At 40.3% G+C, this 19,187-nt stretch overlaps 1 protein-coding gene across 8 annotated transcripts in view; it reads left to right on the top strand.

The window, feature by feature from the left end:
* The first annotated feature begins 367 nt into the window (after positions 1 to 367).
* The window catches only part of LOC122835698 (genetic suppressor element 1-like), a 43,608-nt gene continuing 24,788 nt past the window's right edge, over positions 368 to 19,187 (top strand). For 2 of the 8 annotated variants that reach the window (XM_044124955.1, XM_044124954.1), the window contains exon 1: positions 16,846 to 16,987. In XM_044124955.1, coding sequence (XP_043980890.1) covers positions 16,846 to 16,987 — 142 coding nt within the window. Of the gene's footprint in view, positions 420 to 16,646; positions 16,675 to 16,845; positions 16,996 to 18,326; positions 18,502 to 19,187 lie in introns of those variants that run through there. The other 6 variants (XM_044124956.1, XM_044124957.1, XM_044124958.1 and 3 more) reach the window with 6 other exon arrangements.

Here is a 19,187-nt window from a genome sequence, read left to right as displayed (position 1 = left end):
TTACCTTTCCTGTCACCCTCCCAACTCTTCACAGAGCCTCTCCCCTCCCAGGCTGTCTCCTCAGAGAAAGATGGCACACTCTGACCCATCCTCAGCTCATTTCCCTTCCTCTCTTCCCTCCATCTGAACGCCTTCTCTTTCTTCCCCGCTCTCTGCTTGGGTACATTCCAGGAGGTGAGGAGGAGGAGAGAGAGGGGCTGACCTCCCTCCTGCTGCACCTCAACATCACACACACACCTCCTGAAGGGCCTGAAGGGAGCAGACAGGGGAGCAGGAAACCGTCTGATGACTTTCACCCGCTCCACACTCTTTAACCCGGTCGACCGAAGCTCGATCCTGTGACCCGAACTCTCTGAGTCGGCGCAGGAGAAACCTGGGAATCATGTTTGGATTAAAGACGCCGCACTTCTACCTTCCAGGTAAAACCATTTTAACCAGAATTGCTGCTGGCAGTTCATTTTGCTTGTAATTAAATCCTCTTATCTGGATGCGATTCATGTCTCGGGCACTTTTAACCTTTGAAACAAACGTTTTTGTTCCATCATTTTGATCGTCGCCAAAGGAAGAACAAGTGCAAACACTTAACAGCGCATGTTACTTTCACTTTTATTCACATTCATTTTTGCAGTCTGACTCATAATTAATATTCATCCTCTTTCAACATAGAAAAACTCATAACTTTGTGCTACAACTTAAGAAAGGATCCAACATACAGAAAGTATTTCTATGTTTTCTCACATGATTCACATGCATTTGACTTGTAGGTTGACTGATGTCAGTATTTACTTATTTATAAGAAAGTGACGTCAATTTAAACTTAGACGGTCATTTTCCTTATTTGCTTTAAAGCTTTTCGCCAAACAGCAGCAGCGGTTTTTTATTTGGTCAGGAGTGAACTGTTAACAACTGTGTGATGTGCAGGTGACAGAGTGGAAGCAGGTGTGAGGTTACCTGAAAAAAGGTGCTTAAACGTGTTTGAGAGTTGAGTGTGGGAATTAAGCTGCAGGGAGGAGCAGCAAGAGGAGGAAGAGGTCAGCGAAAATACAGCAGCCAGAGAGAGGATTAGAAATAACAAGTTTAGGAGAGACGAGGAAAGGAAAGGAAAAGAAAGGAAAGGGAAGGGAAGGAAAGGGGAGGAAAGGAAAGGAAATGAAATGAAAGGAAAGGAAAGAAAACTGGGTTTATACAGATTGCTGTCTGCATGAGGTCAGACGTGTTTTCCTTCTAACTCAGATCTCTGACCTCCTTGTTGTCTTTTGGTCAATGATTAAAATCCAGTCTGTGTTGGAAGGAGCCCAGAAGACAAGGGAAAGTGGGGGCTAATCGGGTTGGAGGGAGTGGTTAGGGGGGCAATTAAAGGGCGTGGGCCAGATTAAACAATGCTCTCGGCCTCGTGAATCTTTCATGCTGCTTTTTGAATTATACATCTGCTTTCATAAATGATTGAATCTGGGTGATTATGTGTTGCTTTGTCACTGTTTTCATATTTCTGCGTGCCGCCTGTGCTCATGTGAACGAGACAGGACGAAAGGAGAAGAAGAAGAAGAAGAAGAAGAAGAAGTAGAAGAAGAAGAAAATCTCACCAGGGAGCAACACTCCCGTCTTTTCCTCCCTCCTCTTTGGCTTTCATCCCCCTTTTTTCAGCTCCCCAGGTCTCATGTTGTGCGCTTGTGCATGAACTTGTGTGCGAGTGTGTAAATGGGTTTCTTGTCAAAGCTGGCACCTTTGTGTGTGGCCGTGTGCACCTGTTTATGCCAGTCTCTCTCTGTGTGTGTGTGTGTGTGTGTGTGTGAGCTCTCATCACTCACACATTTGAAGATGTCCCAGCCCCCCTCCTGGTCCTAACTGCCGTTGCTGTGGAGACTGCGTCAGCCACACGCTCGCTCCTCAATGATCGTTCGACAATGTGGAGGGTGAGGGGGAACGCGTGTGTGCGTGTGTGTGTTTAGTGATTACGGTGTGATTAGCCAAGGTGTAAGAAGAACAGCTGAGTGAGAGTGGATGAGGAATAAATATTGAAGGGAACAATAAAGGAAGCTAGTTTTGTGAGCCACATTTAGCCATTGTTACCCTGAGCACATTGTGACCTTAACATGACGTGATCACACAGAGAAGAAGAGGGTGGCATTTTGCTATCCTCTGCTCTCAGGACCCCCTGCAGAGATGAACCACACACACACACACACACACACATTATAGCAATTTTATTTTTATTTTCAGAGGCTTGACAGAGGATTCCCATAATACTTTAGAACAAAACTTTATGCCTTTTCAGGATAAACAGCATTCAGATCTCTGACACTAATAAATAAAACTAGGACATAACATTATAGGACAAATGTTATGTGCTTTGGTGGCTTCATGAACAAAAGCAATGTGTTTTCAGTAAAGAAATATTAAAATGTAATGATCAACATGTGCCTTTTTTAGCTTATAAAAAGCACAAATCTGGCTGCAATTAAGTAATTCATTTGTTGGACAGTGTTTTGGGTCGGTATGTGACCATTTAGCATGTATTCACAGCAGGGGGTGGCAATTGAATGACTTCAAGGCCTTTAAAAGAATATTTATTGCCCTCAAAGCTTTTCACATGTTGTCAAAATAAAACCACATCTTCGCTGTTTTTATTAGCATATTTATGCGGTGGACTGACACAGCACAACATTTCTGTACTTTATGATTTTTAACTTTTCAGACAGCCTCAAAGCTGAAACTGTGTCACACATTTGCATCCAGGGGTGTATATATATATATATATATATATATATATATATATATATATATATATATATATATATATAAGCATTCCTGAAGATTATCAATTAGATTTGGATTCAGCATGTACATTTTGCATGTGTGTCAAAACATTTATTGTTCATCTCCTCCTGCAGATTGAATCTTTTCTTTCAACACTTAAACAATCTTAGGACACTGCCAGAAAGTTGAGATTTGTGGGGTGTGTAACTAGTAGTTGTCTAGTCATCAGGTTGTCCTACCTGAGCTGGGGGAGTCTGCAGCTCCTCCAGAGTTGTCATGGGTCTCTTGGCAGCTTCTCAGATTAATGCTCTCCTTTCCAGCCTTTCAGATTAGATTAAATTGTGGCATTGTACAAATACAATATTTGCAGATTAACATCTTTTTATTTGATTCTAGTTTTTGATACAGTCAAGATTGATTCTTGAAATTAAAGCTTAATAATTTGTTATTAAATCCCTATTATTATATGTCTTTCTCTATTGGAGGCTGGGTAAAGAATCTCACAACAGTAATAATACTTTAAATACAACATTTTGATAGAGATGGACGGAGCCTCACTCCATTGTCCACATGAAGAATCCCCTCTTTGGGATTTGTGTTTCGATCGATTCATACTCACTCATGCATGCTTTTGTTATCGTTGTGAGTCAATAGGGTGAGAAATTCACATTGTTGACGTGTGTATAAGCCTGTTGTATTTATTGGCTGCTGTGGTATTTTTTGAGGGCACCATGAAAGTGTTCATCTTGACCCCAGCATTGATTTCCATGATATGTGTTCCGACCACAAGGACGCAGTGCTGCGTGATTTATGACAGATGTCAGATTTATGCAGCACATTCACTCTGTTTTTGACCTCACAATCTTATCTTCATCTGTGTGGAAACTTTGAATCAATAATTAGAAATTAAACAGTGTAATGTATAAACGCATTGACAGCAACACCAAATTCAAAAACCACTAACCATGATCAATATAATCCACAATGATTGTCACAATGTTATTTAAAAGATTTTTTACTGGCAATCCCAAATCTTCAAAGCAACTATTGGATGTAAGTTTTTTTTGGATGTAAGAACTTTCTAACTTCCTGCAGCAGTTAGCTGTACTGTGGTACTACCACTGTCTGTTACGTGAACAAAAACAAAAAGAACAGATTACTTTTTGCTGAGTTATTTTCTTTTATTATCGTTATTTTTGGGCTACAAAATGGCAACATTTTGTTTGATTGTTGCTGCATCATTAAGCAACTACAAAGAAACAAATATATTCTTTTATTGTTTTTTTTTATGGCCAGTGGTAGTTCAAATTCAAAAATGCTTTATTTAGACTAAAGAAAAAATAAATGTTGCAACTCTTATGAATTCAAATTATTCAAAGAGTTATTTATATGGTTGTTGGCAGGAAACACCTCATGTGGGTTAGTCTGTGTTGCAGCAAATTTTGATGATTTGATGTATAAATTAGTTTGAAAAGACTGACTTGTTTATAGTGTAAAAACATTATTACATAACACTTTTACAATAGATTTTCAGAGGCATTTGAGTGGGAATGATTTCTTTTTTAAGCCTAACAATCAACTAGAAAACACATGTTCCCAATAACAGACCCTTCTAATAATAACAATAAATACTCCTTTAAAAGTGTTTCAGGGTACTATGTTAGTATTCTTTTAACCACCTAGTTAAGTACTGTTCTTTCCTAAAAATATAATTAATAATTGACATAAATATTTTAGGCTGAATCAGTAGTTTGACATATTTAAAGCAGGACAAACATTCATATGTATAACTTTCTTCATCAGTTTGTTTTAGGGATGATATTATTGGTCCTTGGGGGTCAAATCAAAGCGTTTCACATCTGCATGCTCTGACTTCGCTCCTCTCTGCATTCATTTTGTCTTTGTGTAGTAGTGCGGGAAGCTCACATGGGTGCTGCCTCAAGGGGGGGCTGCTGCTAGGACCTCCTGTGCTGCTGGTTGTGTGTTGGTGTGCATCTCTGTGTGGCGCTGTGAGCGCGCTTGTGCTCACCAGCAATGGAAACAGGGTCACGGTGCTCCACCTCAAGGGCGCTGTTATTAATGAGATGAATAAAAGACCATGACAACACGGAGGAGAAAAAAAACCACACGCATCCTGCAGCAGCTGGATGACTATCTCTCACCGAGACAAAAGTGCAAAGGGAGTCATAAATAAAATAGTATGCATCTTTTCTAACCTATGGGGACGGAGAAAATCAAACCAACAAAGATGTACGAGTAAAGCGAAATTAATAAAACAGAATCTTTTTCAACAAGGAAAACAAACAACTGAGCAAGAAAGCAAGTTAATGCTAATTGGTAAAAGAGCTGGTGTCACTAATGAGCTCTTAATTAACAGAGGACTCACTGACAACTCAAACCGACACACACGCTCACACACCGTCATTATACAATCTTTAAACTCATTTAGAGCAAGCAAAAAAGCTTCAGATCTCACACACACACACACACACACACACACACACACACACGCACACACACACATGCACCCACGCAGGAGCTGTATGCCCTCTGGGCGTTGGAGATGTGAATAAATGCCAGCAGGTTTTGACCTGAGGTGATCACTGCAACTGCTGTCAACACTCATCCTCTCTTCCACACACTCACTGACAGAGACACACAGACATGGCATGCAGCAGCACTAATACTAAAACTGTAATAAGCAGTTTGATGTTCAATAATGAGCAGATGGTGGAACGAGAAGTTAAACGCAGAAAACAGCAGATAAAATTTGCAGACGATAATGTCCCAAACAGGATGGCTGCCTCTAGAAAACATAAACAACTGAGCAAAATAAAAAGCCAAACATCTGAACTTCCATACAAGTAAAACATGTAGAGGCTTCATTTTTCCTCTGCTAAGCAAATATGTTAATCTTTTTCTTGGCAGAGATTTATGCTGAGCAAATATTTTGTTATTCACTGGCCAATGTACAATGATTATGAGAATGCAACTGGGTAATAAAGCAGAGGTTTTCACTGCTAGACTTAAACTACAAAGTTTTCAAAAACTGCTAATTTTGTGTTTTGCATATTTGTGTTAATGACATAACAAGAGGTACTAAAATTGAACAATATCAGCTTGGTGGTGATTTTTATGATGGTTTTTAATCAGAAATGAAACAAACAAGACCTCCTTAAAGTTGGACTTTCGCCTGGAAATGTTGAGCTCAGTATTGAACATGTAGTTTGTGAAAGTTGCTATTAACTATTTATTAGCACTTCTGATGGTTTGTATTTTTTTTAGAGAGGTGGAATGCACAGTTCTGTATAAAATTTAATTGTGAACGTGTTCCTTTAGTGTTAATTGTAATTAACGAAACAACAAGAAGCATGTTCCTCTGGTTTTCTGACTTGGAAATGGAAAGAGGTCAGCTCAGGTGAGACTTCAAACTGTCCTAGCTCCGACTTCTTAGATAAATTGCACACACTGTTAGCAGAACCTATAGAGGATGAACAAGTTTCTGTACCATTAGTGGGGAATAACTAGGGAATCACAAATTCGCCTTGTGTTTTACAGTTTCCATTCAATATGGTGTCAATTATGGTCCATATTTACATGATGGCATCCCGTAGCTGCTGCAGATTCATCAGCTTGATGGCTATGATACAAATATCTTATTTCACATTCTCCCAAAGATGCTCTATTGGAGCCAAAACTGGTGATGTTTGACCCAATCGGAGCACAGTGTACTCATTGTCATGTTTGAAAAACCAACTAAGTGCCTCGATCGGATTGTAGCCAGCAGCCATCAGAGGGGCAGTGTGAGCTGTGGTGTTTAAATGAACTTCTTTTGGTTGTAAAGTTCCCAAAACGTGCTAAGAAAACGTCTCCAATACCACTGCTGGGTCCATGCTTTAATTTTGTTTAGACCAAAGTGTGGCTCTGCCTGGAACTCTTCAGGAAATCTATTAAATTTGTGTGAATTTGTGGTAATTGTAGCTTCCTGTTCTGAGCTGACAGGACTGTCACCAGATCTGGTCTTTATCTGTTGTAGTCTGCCTTAAGGTCGAATGTACTGAACATTCAGAGATAATGTTCTGTAAAGTTGCAAGCCACTGCTGGCTTTCTATTATTTCTATTTAGACCAGCTGAGATTTTTGTCTATTTAGTGGATGCTAAATTGATATTTTCTCTTTTTCTGACCATTTTCAGCAAGTCTTAGATGATGGTTTTGCAAGAAAATCCCAGCAGACTTATAGTTTCTGAATTAGTCAAATCAGCTGTCCGGCACAACCATCTGTGCCCTGAAGATCGTCTGGATGCTCAGAAAACGTCGTCTAAGATGATTGCTGAAGATTTTTGATACTGAATTTTGGCCATTTCATTCTGCCTTGTCTTTTGCCGACAAACCTCCTTGATGTTCATACTGTTTTTCTAATAACCACGCTGTATTTTTCCTTAAATTCGTAGCTGCAGACACACACAATTGAAAAAATTGGATTGAAACATAAAAATAGGGAAAAACAAACACAAAAATTGACATATGCAAAACAACTCTAATCAGTTGCCTTATACCTTTTGAGTATTAAATCACAATTTACAACAAAAAAGCTAAATAAATACAAAAACTGTCATGGCCATGACATGTTGTTCTATTCATAAAAAGCCTCATCTAAAGTGGACCGAAGTATTTTAAACAATAGTCTGTTTGAAACTAGAAATAGTCCTCTGAAAGGATACGCACAATTCACAATACAGATATCTGCTGACACGTGCCTCCTTTTGTAAGGTTCACAGCCCTCATGCTTGCTGCACACTCATGCAGCAAGCATGAGTGTGTCCTGGCCCACACACAAACACACATGTAGTCAGACACACATGCACAATCAATGATGCCGCTTCACTAAAGAGCCTGTTGATTACCCACGGGCATGGCCCTGTCTGCCACCTGGCTGCAGCAGGTTAGCAGGTTCCAGTGAACCTGCACGAGTCGCTACGCACACGCACACACACACACACACACCCACGCACGCACGCACACACACACATGCTGCCTATGCAGGGAGATTTACAGTACTTTTTTTTTTTTTTAAATTGGTCTTTTTGGATTTATTCTGTTTCTACTGCTTCTGAAAACAGAGCAACAACTAATCCAACTAATTTAGGTTATCAAACTTAAATCTAAAATAAACAAAGATGAGTTCTAGTTTTAGTACCTAAAACCCATAAATCACTAACGCTAAATATCTTTTTTTTTATCCTTTGCTTTTATCATTCACTCAGTAGGTTTCTCAATAAAAAGAAACCATGTTAAGTTTCTAGAATTTGGAAATTTCTTTGTATTACTTTCTCATTTGTTCTTTAGGTTTAAGCATTTAATTTTTTCTTTTAGCAACTTTTGCAAATGGTGTATTTTTTTGCTAGCACATATTTGTGTGTTAAAATGGCATTAAAGACATACATATTCCACCATGCTGTGTTTGATAAAAAAAATAAAAAAAAAACAAACTCCTCCTGCAAAGTCCATGAGAAAATCTAAAAACACAGCAGATATGAATAAATCACCTTTATGAAATGGTATACCTACTTTCTTTTTTCACATAGATGATTGAGAAGTTTTTGAAATTTTAGTTGTTAATGTGTGCACTTATTTAAACATCAGCTAGAAGAGAAAGTAAAACAGGAAGTGAAAATAGTTGTCCTGGGATGGGAGGAATAATCTACTTCCTGTGAACTTTGAACCTGTTATGGATCAAGCAGTGCCACATGCCATTTTCAAGAGCAATAATCACATAGCACAGGGATCTGCAACCAACACACCTGAATCCAATTCAGCCGATTTTCGGCTCTTCAGATTTTTGTTTTTCTCTTGTTTTAGTTATTGGATGATGATTGTTGCTAAGGGCGTCCACTTTGTCTTGTTTTGTCACACCTGCTTCTCGTGCCACTCATCAACCCTCTCAGTACTTCAAAGTCCTCTAGCTTTCTCAGCTCTTTGCCAGATTCTCTTGTTCTCCATTGTCTGCTTCCTTCATGCTGGCTTCCCTGTGCTCCAGTTGCTTCATTACTTCCTGTCAGATGTCTTCCAGTTCCCCTCATGCTGATTTCTGGGTTGCAGGATGTTCTTTTATAACAAACTTTCTCTATTAAGTCATCTGGTCTCCGCTTGGGCCCAACTAATACACAAATCATGACAAAACTCACTTATAAAACCCGATGTATGAAGGAAAACTTCATCCTCGAACACACCATACTCACAGAGAAACATAATGATATAAGTTAAGGTATATCTTAAAGCACAGGTGTCAAACTCCGGTCCTCAAGGGCCACTGTCCTGCAACTTTTAGAAGTACCTCTGCTGCACCACACCTGAATAGAATAATTAAGTCATTAAGGCTGTGGAGAACTGATCTACACAAGGAGGAGGTAATTAATCCATTTCATTCCAGGGTTTTGTACCTGTGGCACATCTAAAAACTGCAGGACAGCGGATCTTGAGGACTGGAGTTTGACACCCCTGTCTTGAAGACTTTTAACATGCAGATGGAGGTGCGATAAAATCATAACCAGTCAGCTTTGTTTGAATCTAAAAAAAAAAAAAAGAAGAACAAAGCAACAAGGAAAACTGTATTCTTGCCCTGCTGAAAACTTTCCATATCGTACACGATCAGAAGCTTGAAAGGAAAAACTTGATGAAGATCATTAAAATCTGGCTCTTTTGGCAGCAATGAACACAGACTAGGAAAGAACCGTATGTTGGACAAAAACACAAAATCCAGCCACCCTTACACTGTTGCACACATAGAGTCAGTAACCTTCAACACACAAACACCTTCACAGAACTGTGTTTGCTCACATGCAACCTTGTTCTGCCCCTGACTACATTTGCATAATCTGCATAATGACCAAGGCTTTAATTGCCTATGCCCAGGTAAGGGATCATGTGGTTAAGTGGGAGATCATAATTATGTAAATAATTGGCCCTGACCACAGCAAGCTGCTGCTACTCCCTGGCACCCATCTGGAGAGAGAAGGAAATGGGTTTGAGAACTGGAGGATGGGGGGAACGTTTACAAGGCAGGAATGGAGAGATGGGAAAGAGGAGAGAAGGAAGAAGTAGATGGATAAAAGTTGATAAGGAGCTGAAGAGGAGGGGGGAGAAGAGAGAATTGGATTAGCAGCCAAATGAATGTTGAGAGGAACTAACTCTCTGACCCTATAATCTTCAACGCATCAAATCTTTCAAGATGTCTTCATTGTCAAAGACTACAGAAATGCACACATGTACCCACTAGAGTGCACACACACACTCACACACGCACACATGCCTGCCACTGTATCCGCTGCACAGATGGCGGAGGCAGCCGCCCCTTCACGCAGACAAAGGGAAGGTAATTCTCTCTGCAGGACGTGAGCAGAGCCGGAGCTGGAAAAGAGCAGCACACATCAGCTCTCCCCTCCCCTGTTTCCTCGTCTCAGCCTCAGGCCAGCAAACATCACAGGGGTAAACTGGCAACGCACAAATAATGGTGTGTGGGCGTGAGTGTGTGAGTGAGTGAGTGTGTGCTGCTGCTGCTGCTGAAACAAGCTTGAAGAGGAGAGACAGAGAAAATAAAGAGAGGGAGATAAAATGAAAAAGAGAGGGAGAGTGAAGAGAGGGAGGAGGTAATAAACAGGATTAGGGCTTATCTTTACAGTGCTGTGGGTGTGTGTGCACACGCATGCGTGTGTGTGTGTGGGGTTGGACGTTATCGCGTGTATGTGTGTGTGTGTGTAAATGTAATGTTTTCAGTGTATGTTGTGCCTGAGGACAGTGTGACTGACTCCAGTATTACCTTTGCCAGAGTGTCTCTGACCCCCAAGTATCTCTCCTGTCAGGACTCCCTCTGCGTTATATATACAGAGGGAGTGCGTGAGTGCAAGTGTGTGAGTGCGCGTGGGCGTGTGTGCGTGGATTTACCTACTGTATTTGTGTTTACGTGGGTTAGAGGGACCCATGTTAAAGCCACAGTTATTTACTTTTGTAAACCTTTTGGGAGGATTTTCCATGGACTGAAAAGACTCCTGTGATGAAATAACAGCATGCCAATCCAACAATAAAGCAAGGTGGTGACAGTGTGATGCAACGGGCCTCTCTGGTTGAAGGGAAAAAGTCCAATCGACAGGTGTTACCTTAATGTCAAGTTCCCTTTTGTTATTCAGCAGCTCAATGAAAGTCCACCTCTGACTTTCTCCAAAAACTAAAGGAACAAATAAATAAGAAAATCTTGAAGTGACCTGGTTAAAGTCTGAACCTAAACAAGTAACCAAACAGGCCATTCATTATTAAAACCATCTAATGAGGCTGAATTAAAAAGTTCTACAGTGAAGAATGGATCAAAATCCCTCCACATTGATGTAAAAAACTAATTGCCATTTTAATCAAGCCTTACGTCAGCTCACGCCAGCAGGGGTGACGCACCAAGATAGCTCTCCCCCCCCATGAATCATAACTTGTGTGTGTTCAGGATATTAAAATTGGTCCAGTGAGGCAAAACATGCCACTGTAACAAAAAATCAAAAAGACTTCTGTAAGGGCACAAAATACTTTTGCAGACAGCTGTGTTGTTTGCAGGTAAGATACTGACTGCTTGTGAACATTTACCAGAACCTATCTGTAAAACTCCTGAGCCATCCGTTTAAATCTCAGCACAGACGAGGTGTGTGTGCAGACAGGGACAGGAAGCGCAGAGGATGTATTTGGTTTCTATTACGTTACTTGTCCAGCCACGCAGCAGCAGCAGCAGCAGCAGCAGCAGCAACATTGCATGTGACAGTGTTTCTGTTTATAATCTCCTACCTGACCACAGCTAACTGGCGGCTTCAGCGTCTCCCCGGCTCGACACTGGGGGTGGGGGGAGGAGGAATATATTTAAATAATCAGGGGTTTGGGTTCATGGCTGATATTTTGCTTCACTGCTTTTGTAAATGAGCATCTGTGTGTGTGTCTGAGAGTCTGTGTGTGTCTGCGGGCGTGCGTGTGTGCGTGCGTGCGTGGGTGTGTGTGTGTGTGTGTGTGTTTACGTCCATCCCCTTTTTTCCAAAGACATCTGTGGATGTCTTGGTGGATTGTTCTTATATCTGCTGCATTATTCCCTCCTTCGGCAGAGATGAATACGAGGTGGATGTGCTTGTGTGTTTGGTGTGTCTGGCTGCGTCTGCATACAAATGTGTGCGCGTGCGTGTGCGGGCGTGTGTGTGATAGATAGAGGGCTTTATGAGAGAGGAGCAGGCTAATGACCGGGTCTCCAGAGGCGGTGAGATTCCTGAAGCTATTACTGCTGGAGTTCATAACGGCCTCTGTGCTTGGCCTCTTTTACACGCTGCTTAATGGGGGATCCTACAATCACCTCGCCAAGCATAACCCACACCTCTGCGAGCTTTGACCCCCCTGCACCCCACCCCCACCACCCCCCTCCCACAGCCTCTCACCTCCAACTCTGCACACAAACAGCGAGGCACATTTTCGGTCGAGAGGTTCCTGCACCTGCACGTGCACATACTACACTTTATCTTCCTCTTTTCCCCCCTCTGGCAAACACACTTACTCAGAGAGATGTACAACCTGTATGGGTCACAAAGGATGGAGGTGAGACACCCACCTCAGAGAAAACCGAGAGTGTCTGCCTGCAGTGCACAGCCGAACCATAAATCATGTCAGACTGCACAAGTCTCTGCAGACACAAACACACGCGCTCACTCCCCCTCTTTTCTCCTGTGTGGGTCTGGACACAAGACACACACAGAGAGAGAGATCTGAGGATTATAGAGGGGCCTTGCTTATTCCTTGCTTATTTCTTTTCTTTGCCAGCGCTTCCTCCTGAACCTGCTGCTTCCAAAGCGAGGGCTGTTAATCTGTGTGAATTATTGACTAATTTGAGGCTTGTATGCATACTAGCGTGGGATTTCTTCAGTAGTGTTGCGCAAGTGGGACTGGAAGAAGAACATCAAGGCTGTTTGTTTCAGGAAAACAAGTGCGGAAACAGGAGGGAACGAGAGAGTGGGGGGAATCGAAAACTAGAAGGATGGACAAGGTAGAAATCTACACTCGGAAGCGCAAATTGATGCCAAACAGCTGTTAAGTAGCTGCAAAGTGAAGCTGCAGCTGCTTGGGAGACATGAAGAGAGGGATGAGGAGATGAAGGGATGAACAATCAGGAAAGAAACAGGCAGAGAAGACCCAGGGGAGATGTTGAAATATTAGAGTAAATGAAGCGGGCTGAGAGAACTTACTGCACACAATGACAGAGAGACGCTCCTGAACATGTTCATTTCTTTATCCTTCTGATAGTTTGTTTGTATTTTCACCAGTTGTCCAGGGACAGTCTTGTATAATGAAGCCAAACTTATTCAAATGTGATCATTTTCCCTTGACAGAGTGAGAACATTTTAGTAGTTGTGATTATATTCAGCACTTTAATTTTATCATGTGGGATGAGTATCGTATTAGTTTGGGGCTTTCGACATTTTTCCACTTATGCACATTTTGACGTATTGCAGTAGAAAAGGTTGATGGACAAATCAATGTTCAAAATAACTTCTTCAATTCTGCAAGGACATTTTTATGCTTGCTTGAAGTGGTATTTAGCTTTTCCAAAATAAACGTAATAATTCTGCTGCGGTTTTCAAATTTACTCAGCCGTCCTCCACTGCGAAGAGAGAAGTGCCCGATTGAAATGGTACCAGAGAAATCGAGTTCAATGTGAGAAAGCGCCGATGGAGCACTGAAGGGAGATGAGAATTGAACAGAATTGTGAAGGACTATATCTTCAAATTCTTCACCTTATTTCAACAGCTGGTTTGTTGAGACAAACAACCTTTTAGGTGTCCCAACAGGACAATGACCCAAAATAAAAACTGGAACAGATTTTAGCTTCTATAAAGCAGAATTACTTCGAGCAACAGCAATGGTGCTGACACCCAAATGAAAATCTGTTTTACTTTAAAGCCAGAAACCAACCAATTTAAATGAAATTGGTATATTTACGTGATTAAATGTCCAGCTGTGTTACTTATCTATTAGTTGTCCCGTATGCACTTGGGCCTGTGCCTTTGTGAGTGAATTTACCATAATTTTAACAAGCACACTCAATTCTTGTTCATAAAATTCACTGAAGCTGTTTGCTATGTTACTAGTCCACCATAAAAAAAATAACTTCAATACATTTTAGAAACCTCAACTTAATATGACATTCAAGCCCATGAATCAGATTGCAAGATTTTGCTTTTGCATCTACTGGTTTGGTTTGTACCAAAAAAAAAAACGATCTTGGGGTTGTCTAGAGAAACAACATCCTACAAAACATGTAAAGAATTATGAATTAATTATCTTTGTTGATCTTTTTTGACTTGAAATTCTCTTTCAAGTCATTGTTTTGGTTTCTCCGCTCCAGCTGGAAGAACCAGGTATTGTTTTTCCCTGTTTTTTTTTTGTTTTTTTTTTTGCTTTAATTGGCAGTTGGTGTTGAGATACAGATAATGAACACAACAAAGAGTGCAAATGTTGCAGTTATTCAGCATTTAACCAACAATGTACCCATGAAACCCAGCAAGCAGCTGGCTTGAGACCTGAAGCTCAGATGTGATAGCTGCTTGCCAGCTGCACCACACAGAAAGCAATTTTACTGCTTTTGGATCTCATAAGTCTGTTTAAGACAAATCATTCGCTAGGAATAAATGACAAAATCTCTTATTTAGTAACTATATAGCTCAAAGCTGTGTCCCTTAAAGGTGACGTTGTGATATTGTGCCTCCTGATGAAAAATCCACCAATTTTTTTAATATGATAGGTTTGCATATTTCACACCAGTCAGATGCTCACAATAGTAAAAGCTGCAAACTTGAATGATTCCAATGCATGCTTCAGTAGCAGGATTTAGTTTTCAAAGTTTATTTTGCAAACACTCACAACATAAAACAAAATATCAACCACTGCTGGATTATTTTTATGCCTTTTCTTTATGATTAGGCTGCATTTTTACAGGCAGTTCATGTTTCTTTCTGGCCTTCACAATTCTGCTCACTTCTCATCTCCCTTCAGTGCTCCATAGTTCAATCTTTCTGTAACCTGCAGCTTCCCTCCTGTTTACTGCTTTTTAACCACTTCTTTGTCTTTTTGTGTAGTTTTTTGATGTGTTCTTTACATCATGGTCAAGATAAAGTTTGCATTGGATTATATATAATAATAACATGCACATTATGTACATTTGTTTTTTCACATCCCTTGTATCAGAGTTTGGTGTTTCTGATGACTGCACAGTATTTTTATGTTGTAATCTTGTTCTTACGGTACAGTATACTATTACTGATCCAGTTTCTGTATAGATTCTATATAGATTTCACATTTCTTACAATACTTTTTTAACTTTTTAGTGTGAACCTACAGACCTGATGCTGCTGTTACATCTGATTTTCCCCAATGAAGGCTATTTCTATTCTATTCTATTCTGCCAAAATATTCTCTTTTCCTCCTTTTTTATAGTGCATATATTTATTGTGTTGTACCAAAAGCACTAAGTAGTCCAACGTGATATGAAACTCTCAGATTCAGATTTTTTTTTATTTTTTTTTTTTAGATTTTATAGCATCTGTGCCTTTTATTTACAACATTTAGACAGGAAAAGGGCAGAAAAATGGAGTAATGCAGGTACTAAAGTTGTGTGGTTTGGGGTTTAGAACCCTGGTGATTTTATTGAGACCAACAGCCTCTGCGATGCCACATGTTGCCCCTGACTACCTCCTCTTGCCATGGACATAAAATGAGGACAAGCTGACAGTTTTAATTTTCAAAAAGCTGTTTCGGTTTCAGCTGTAATGATGGATGGTCAGTACTTTGAAGCACCTTTTTTATTACTTTTTAAAAAAATGCACAAACCGCTTTACTAGATGTTTTACCCAAACGCCTTTCCCAGCGGCTCTTCGGTAAACGGGTGTGCACAGAAACTGCCAACCTTGCAATTAATGGACAACTTGCTCCATTGCCTGAACCATACTCACATTACTCTTCTTTTTTTTTTTTTTTTTGCACTGTTCCTTTAATGGTGCAATCCTCCTTGATTTAGTATTCTGCTTTTAGAAAAGGGTAAAAATCCTCTCTGCAGATCAGTCTTGATCAGCCTTAGACTTTTTAGGTTTTCTTATTCTTACAATTATCACCAAAATTCATCAATTTTTTTGTGTGTATATATTTTAGTAATATGTAGTAATTTCTGAACACTTTAAAACATTAGCACTGTTGTTTCTGAATGAATATGAGCTTGTTTTTTGTTGTTGTTGTTGTTGTTTTGCATCATTTGAGATCTAAAAGCACTGCATCTCTGATCATTTCTCATTTTCTGCAAAGAAATACAAAATTTTTGCTTGAAATTTCAGAGACATGTCTGTAGTTCATAGAATAATAGAACAACACTCATTTTACTCAAACATATACCTATAAAAAGTTAAATCTGTTCCAAATTTTAAAGACGATAGATATTAAACTTGCTAATTTGTTTATTGTAATTTAAGTGTTTATAAAAAGATGTTACTTTCACATATAGTTTGATCAATATGCCAAGATGCCCAATGGGCGAGGATCTTGCCACCTAGTGGAGAAAGAAGAATCTATTGCCATAGATTTTAACATTTCAGCAGAATCCAATAATTAATAGTTCTTCTGTTGGTAAAGATGGTTATTAGCAGCTGCAGCAGCCTGTTACTGGTATTATTGCTAATTAGTTAAATATGGCTGTTAGTAGCTCTCTGAAGCAGCAGTAACAGCAGGAGGAGCTGCCTGGAACAGACCTGATTGTCTCCAGTGGACGGTAAACATGTCCAGGCTGTGAGGGATCTGCAGTCTGGGCTCACATCTTCCTTCCCCACATCCCTCCATCTCTCCAGGGAGTATGAGTGGAGCAGGTGCTCACTCTCCTCCTCCTTCCTCCCATCCTCCCCCATTCTCTCTCTCTCTCTCTGTCTCTCTGTCTGTCTGTCTCTCTCTCTCTCTCTCTCTCTCTCTCTCTCTCTGTCTCTCTGTCTGTCTCTCTCTCTCTCTCTCTCTCTCTCTCTCTCTCTCTCAGAGGACAGTTAATGAGTTCCCCTCTCCTTCCCACATCTCCACACCGTGTGTGCTGCACACATTGTCGTCCCGGGGATCAAATCGTACGTCGCAACGCACAGAGCCGTCATTTGTTTAAGGTGTATGCGCAGAAAAATGCGTGTTTTCTTTCCGGTGAGGTGGTGAGTTTTGTGTTTTTTCTACACAAATGTTTGTTAATTATCAGTGTCTGAGAAGGTGCTTCAAAGAAATGCGGCTTCTTCCTGAAATCCTACTGATTAATTAAGCTGGTCAAACTTTCTCACGCCTTTTGCTGTTTCTTTTGTTTATACTTTTGATGATTCTGCGGTGTTATCTTCAGTTTATTCTCTCTTTTCGTTAGCGTTAGAGGGACTGTTTGAAGTGAAGCTTGCGCTGTTTTTAGTCCATGAAGTATGAAAGTGAGTGTGATTGAATCAGTCAGCAGTATGTCATCAAACTGGTTCGGCTTGATGGACAGAGTGAAGGCAGCAGAAATAAAGCAGCTTCTGGCGTCTGCTTTTCAAATAAACATGCGTTGGGGTGCTGAAGCATAGACTGGGAGGGGGGTTGGGGGGTAGTAGACGTTGCACGAGCGCTCCGATCATACGTCAACGGCGGCGCCATGTTGTGCGTGGCTTTTTGGTGAAAGAAAACAGTAATTACTCAATTTCACAATCAGGTGATTAATAAGTAACATGTTTTTAAAAGTTAACAAATATAGATATAATTGTAATTTCGCTGTTTTCTCTTAGATTTTAAACTAGTTTGAGACTAAGGTGGATTAAAGTGCATTTTAAGCTAATTTTGTCATAAGTTTTTCAGTTTTGATGTTCAGACGTTTGATATCATATCTCACAATAGGCCTAACGTTTATTGTGGTGAAATGAACACATAGTTTTATACACAAACCCACTCATCCAATATTAATTGAGCGTAAACTTAGAATGACTGTTTATCAAGAAATCCCAGTTTCCAACTGCATATCAACCTCAATTTAAGACGATCTTGCCACTCATAATATGGCGACCATTCTGAGGTATTTTCTTCTAAACAAGCAAGCCAGCTGTATCAGGGGTCTCCAAAGTCGGTCCTCGAGGGCCAACATCCTGCATGCCTTAGTTTTCTCCCTGGTAGTACCAACAACCATTTTAGCATGTCAGTGTTCTTCTTAGGCCTTCTAACGAGCCATCATTTGATCCAGGTGTGTTAAACCAGGGAGAGAACTAAAACATGCACGAGGCCCTCGAGGACTTACTTTGGGGAAAGAGCATTCATGGTCTTATTTGTAAGTCTGACTGATCCACTTCCTGTAAGGGACAGGTGATTGTGTGTCTTGGCACAGTAACGAGATTTGGGATTATAAAGGTGTTTGAGGTCCTTCCTTGTTGTGTGGCTTCTTGTTCTAGTCAAACTTGTCAGTGATTAAACACCACACCTGTTTGCTCATACTAAACTCAGGAGTATACAAATACATGCTATGTGTGTGTGTCAGCTTGCAGTTTCCTCCTGATGGTTTGTCTCCCAGCACCCCTGGGAGACAGAGGAGTTGCTCTTTAATCCGGGACCTTTAACAGCAACTGTATTGTTTGGCTGAGATAGATGCCGGCGGGCGCATCAGCAGCAGTCAAGCGGATCCCGTCGCTTTTGTGTGTGTACACAGCCCGCAGGTGGAGCTCAACACACACACACACACACACACACGCAGACACACCATGCACCATGTGCTGCTCCTGACCTACCATAGACCAGCTGCTCAGCAGGGGTTACTGTGTAAACCTCCAATCTCTTTAATTACCTCCTTCTCATATAGTGGCTGTAAACTGATGGCTTCAGATTCACCTCACCGTCTTTATTTCCTCACCTTACAAAATGTGAGCTAAATGTTGAAATATGTTTTTTTTTTATTCATGTCAGTTCTTTTCACAGTAGAAGTTATGAACATAGACATGCTTGGTCATTGCTTTTTATTGTGATCAGTTGACATGCAGCAATTTGATTTTAAAGAATATTTAAGCAGATTTAAAATGATGTAAAAGTGATATATGTAGGGTAAAAACAGACACATTAAAAACATGACCTAACCAGGACTTTTAAACATTCTACTTATTTTCATGAAAATCTAATCTTAATTCTTGCCATAAATTATTAGTTAATTTTAGGTTTGGACTTTAACTATTCCATTTACACACACAATTATTCCATAGTCTGAATAATTCCTTTATATCTCTGGTTGTTTGTTTGGGGTCATTGTCCTGCTATAAGCCTCTAACATGTTTTCATCCAGGATTGACATTTTTACTTTTTCTCATCAGACTTCACTAGCATTACTCTCCTTTACTGTCCCCACATTCTC

The sequence above is a fragment of the Gambusia affinis genome, linkage group LG08 (assembly GCF_019740435.1).
Source record: "Gambusia affinis linkage group LG08, SWU_Gaff_1.0, whole genome shotgun sequence".
NCBI classification, from domain to species: Eukaryota; Metazoa; Chordata; class Actinopteri; order Cyprinodontiformes; family Poeciliidae; genus Gambusia; species Gambusia affinis.
This window is presented reverse-complemented; position numbering and strand designations above follow the sequence as displayed.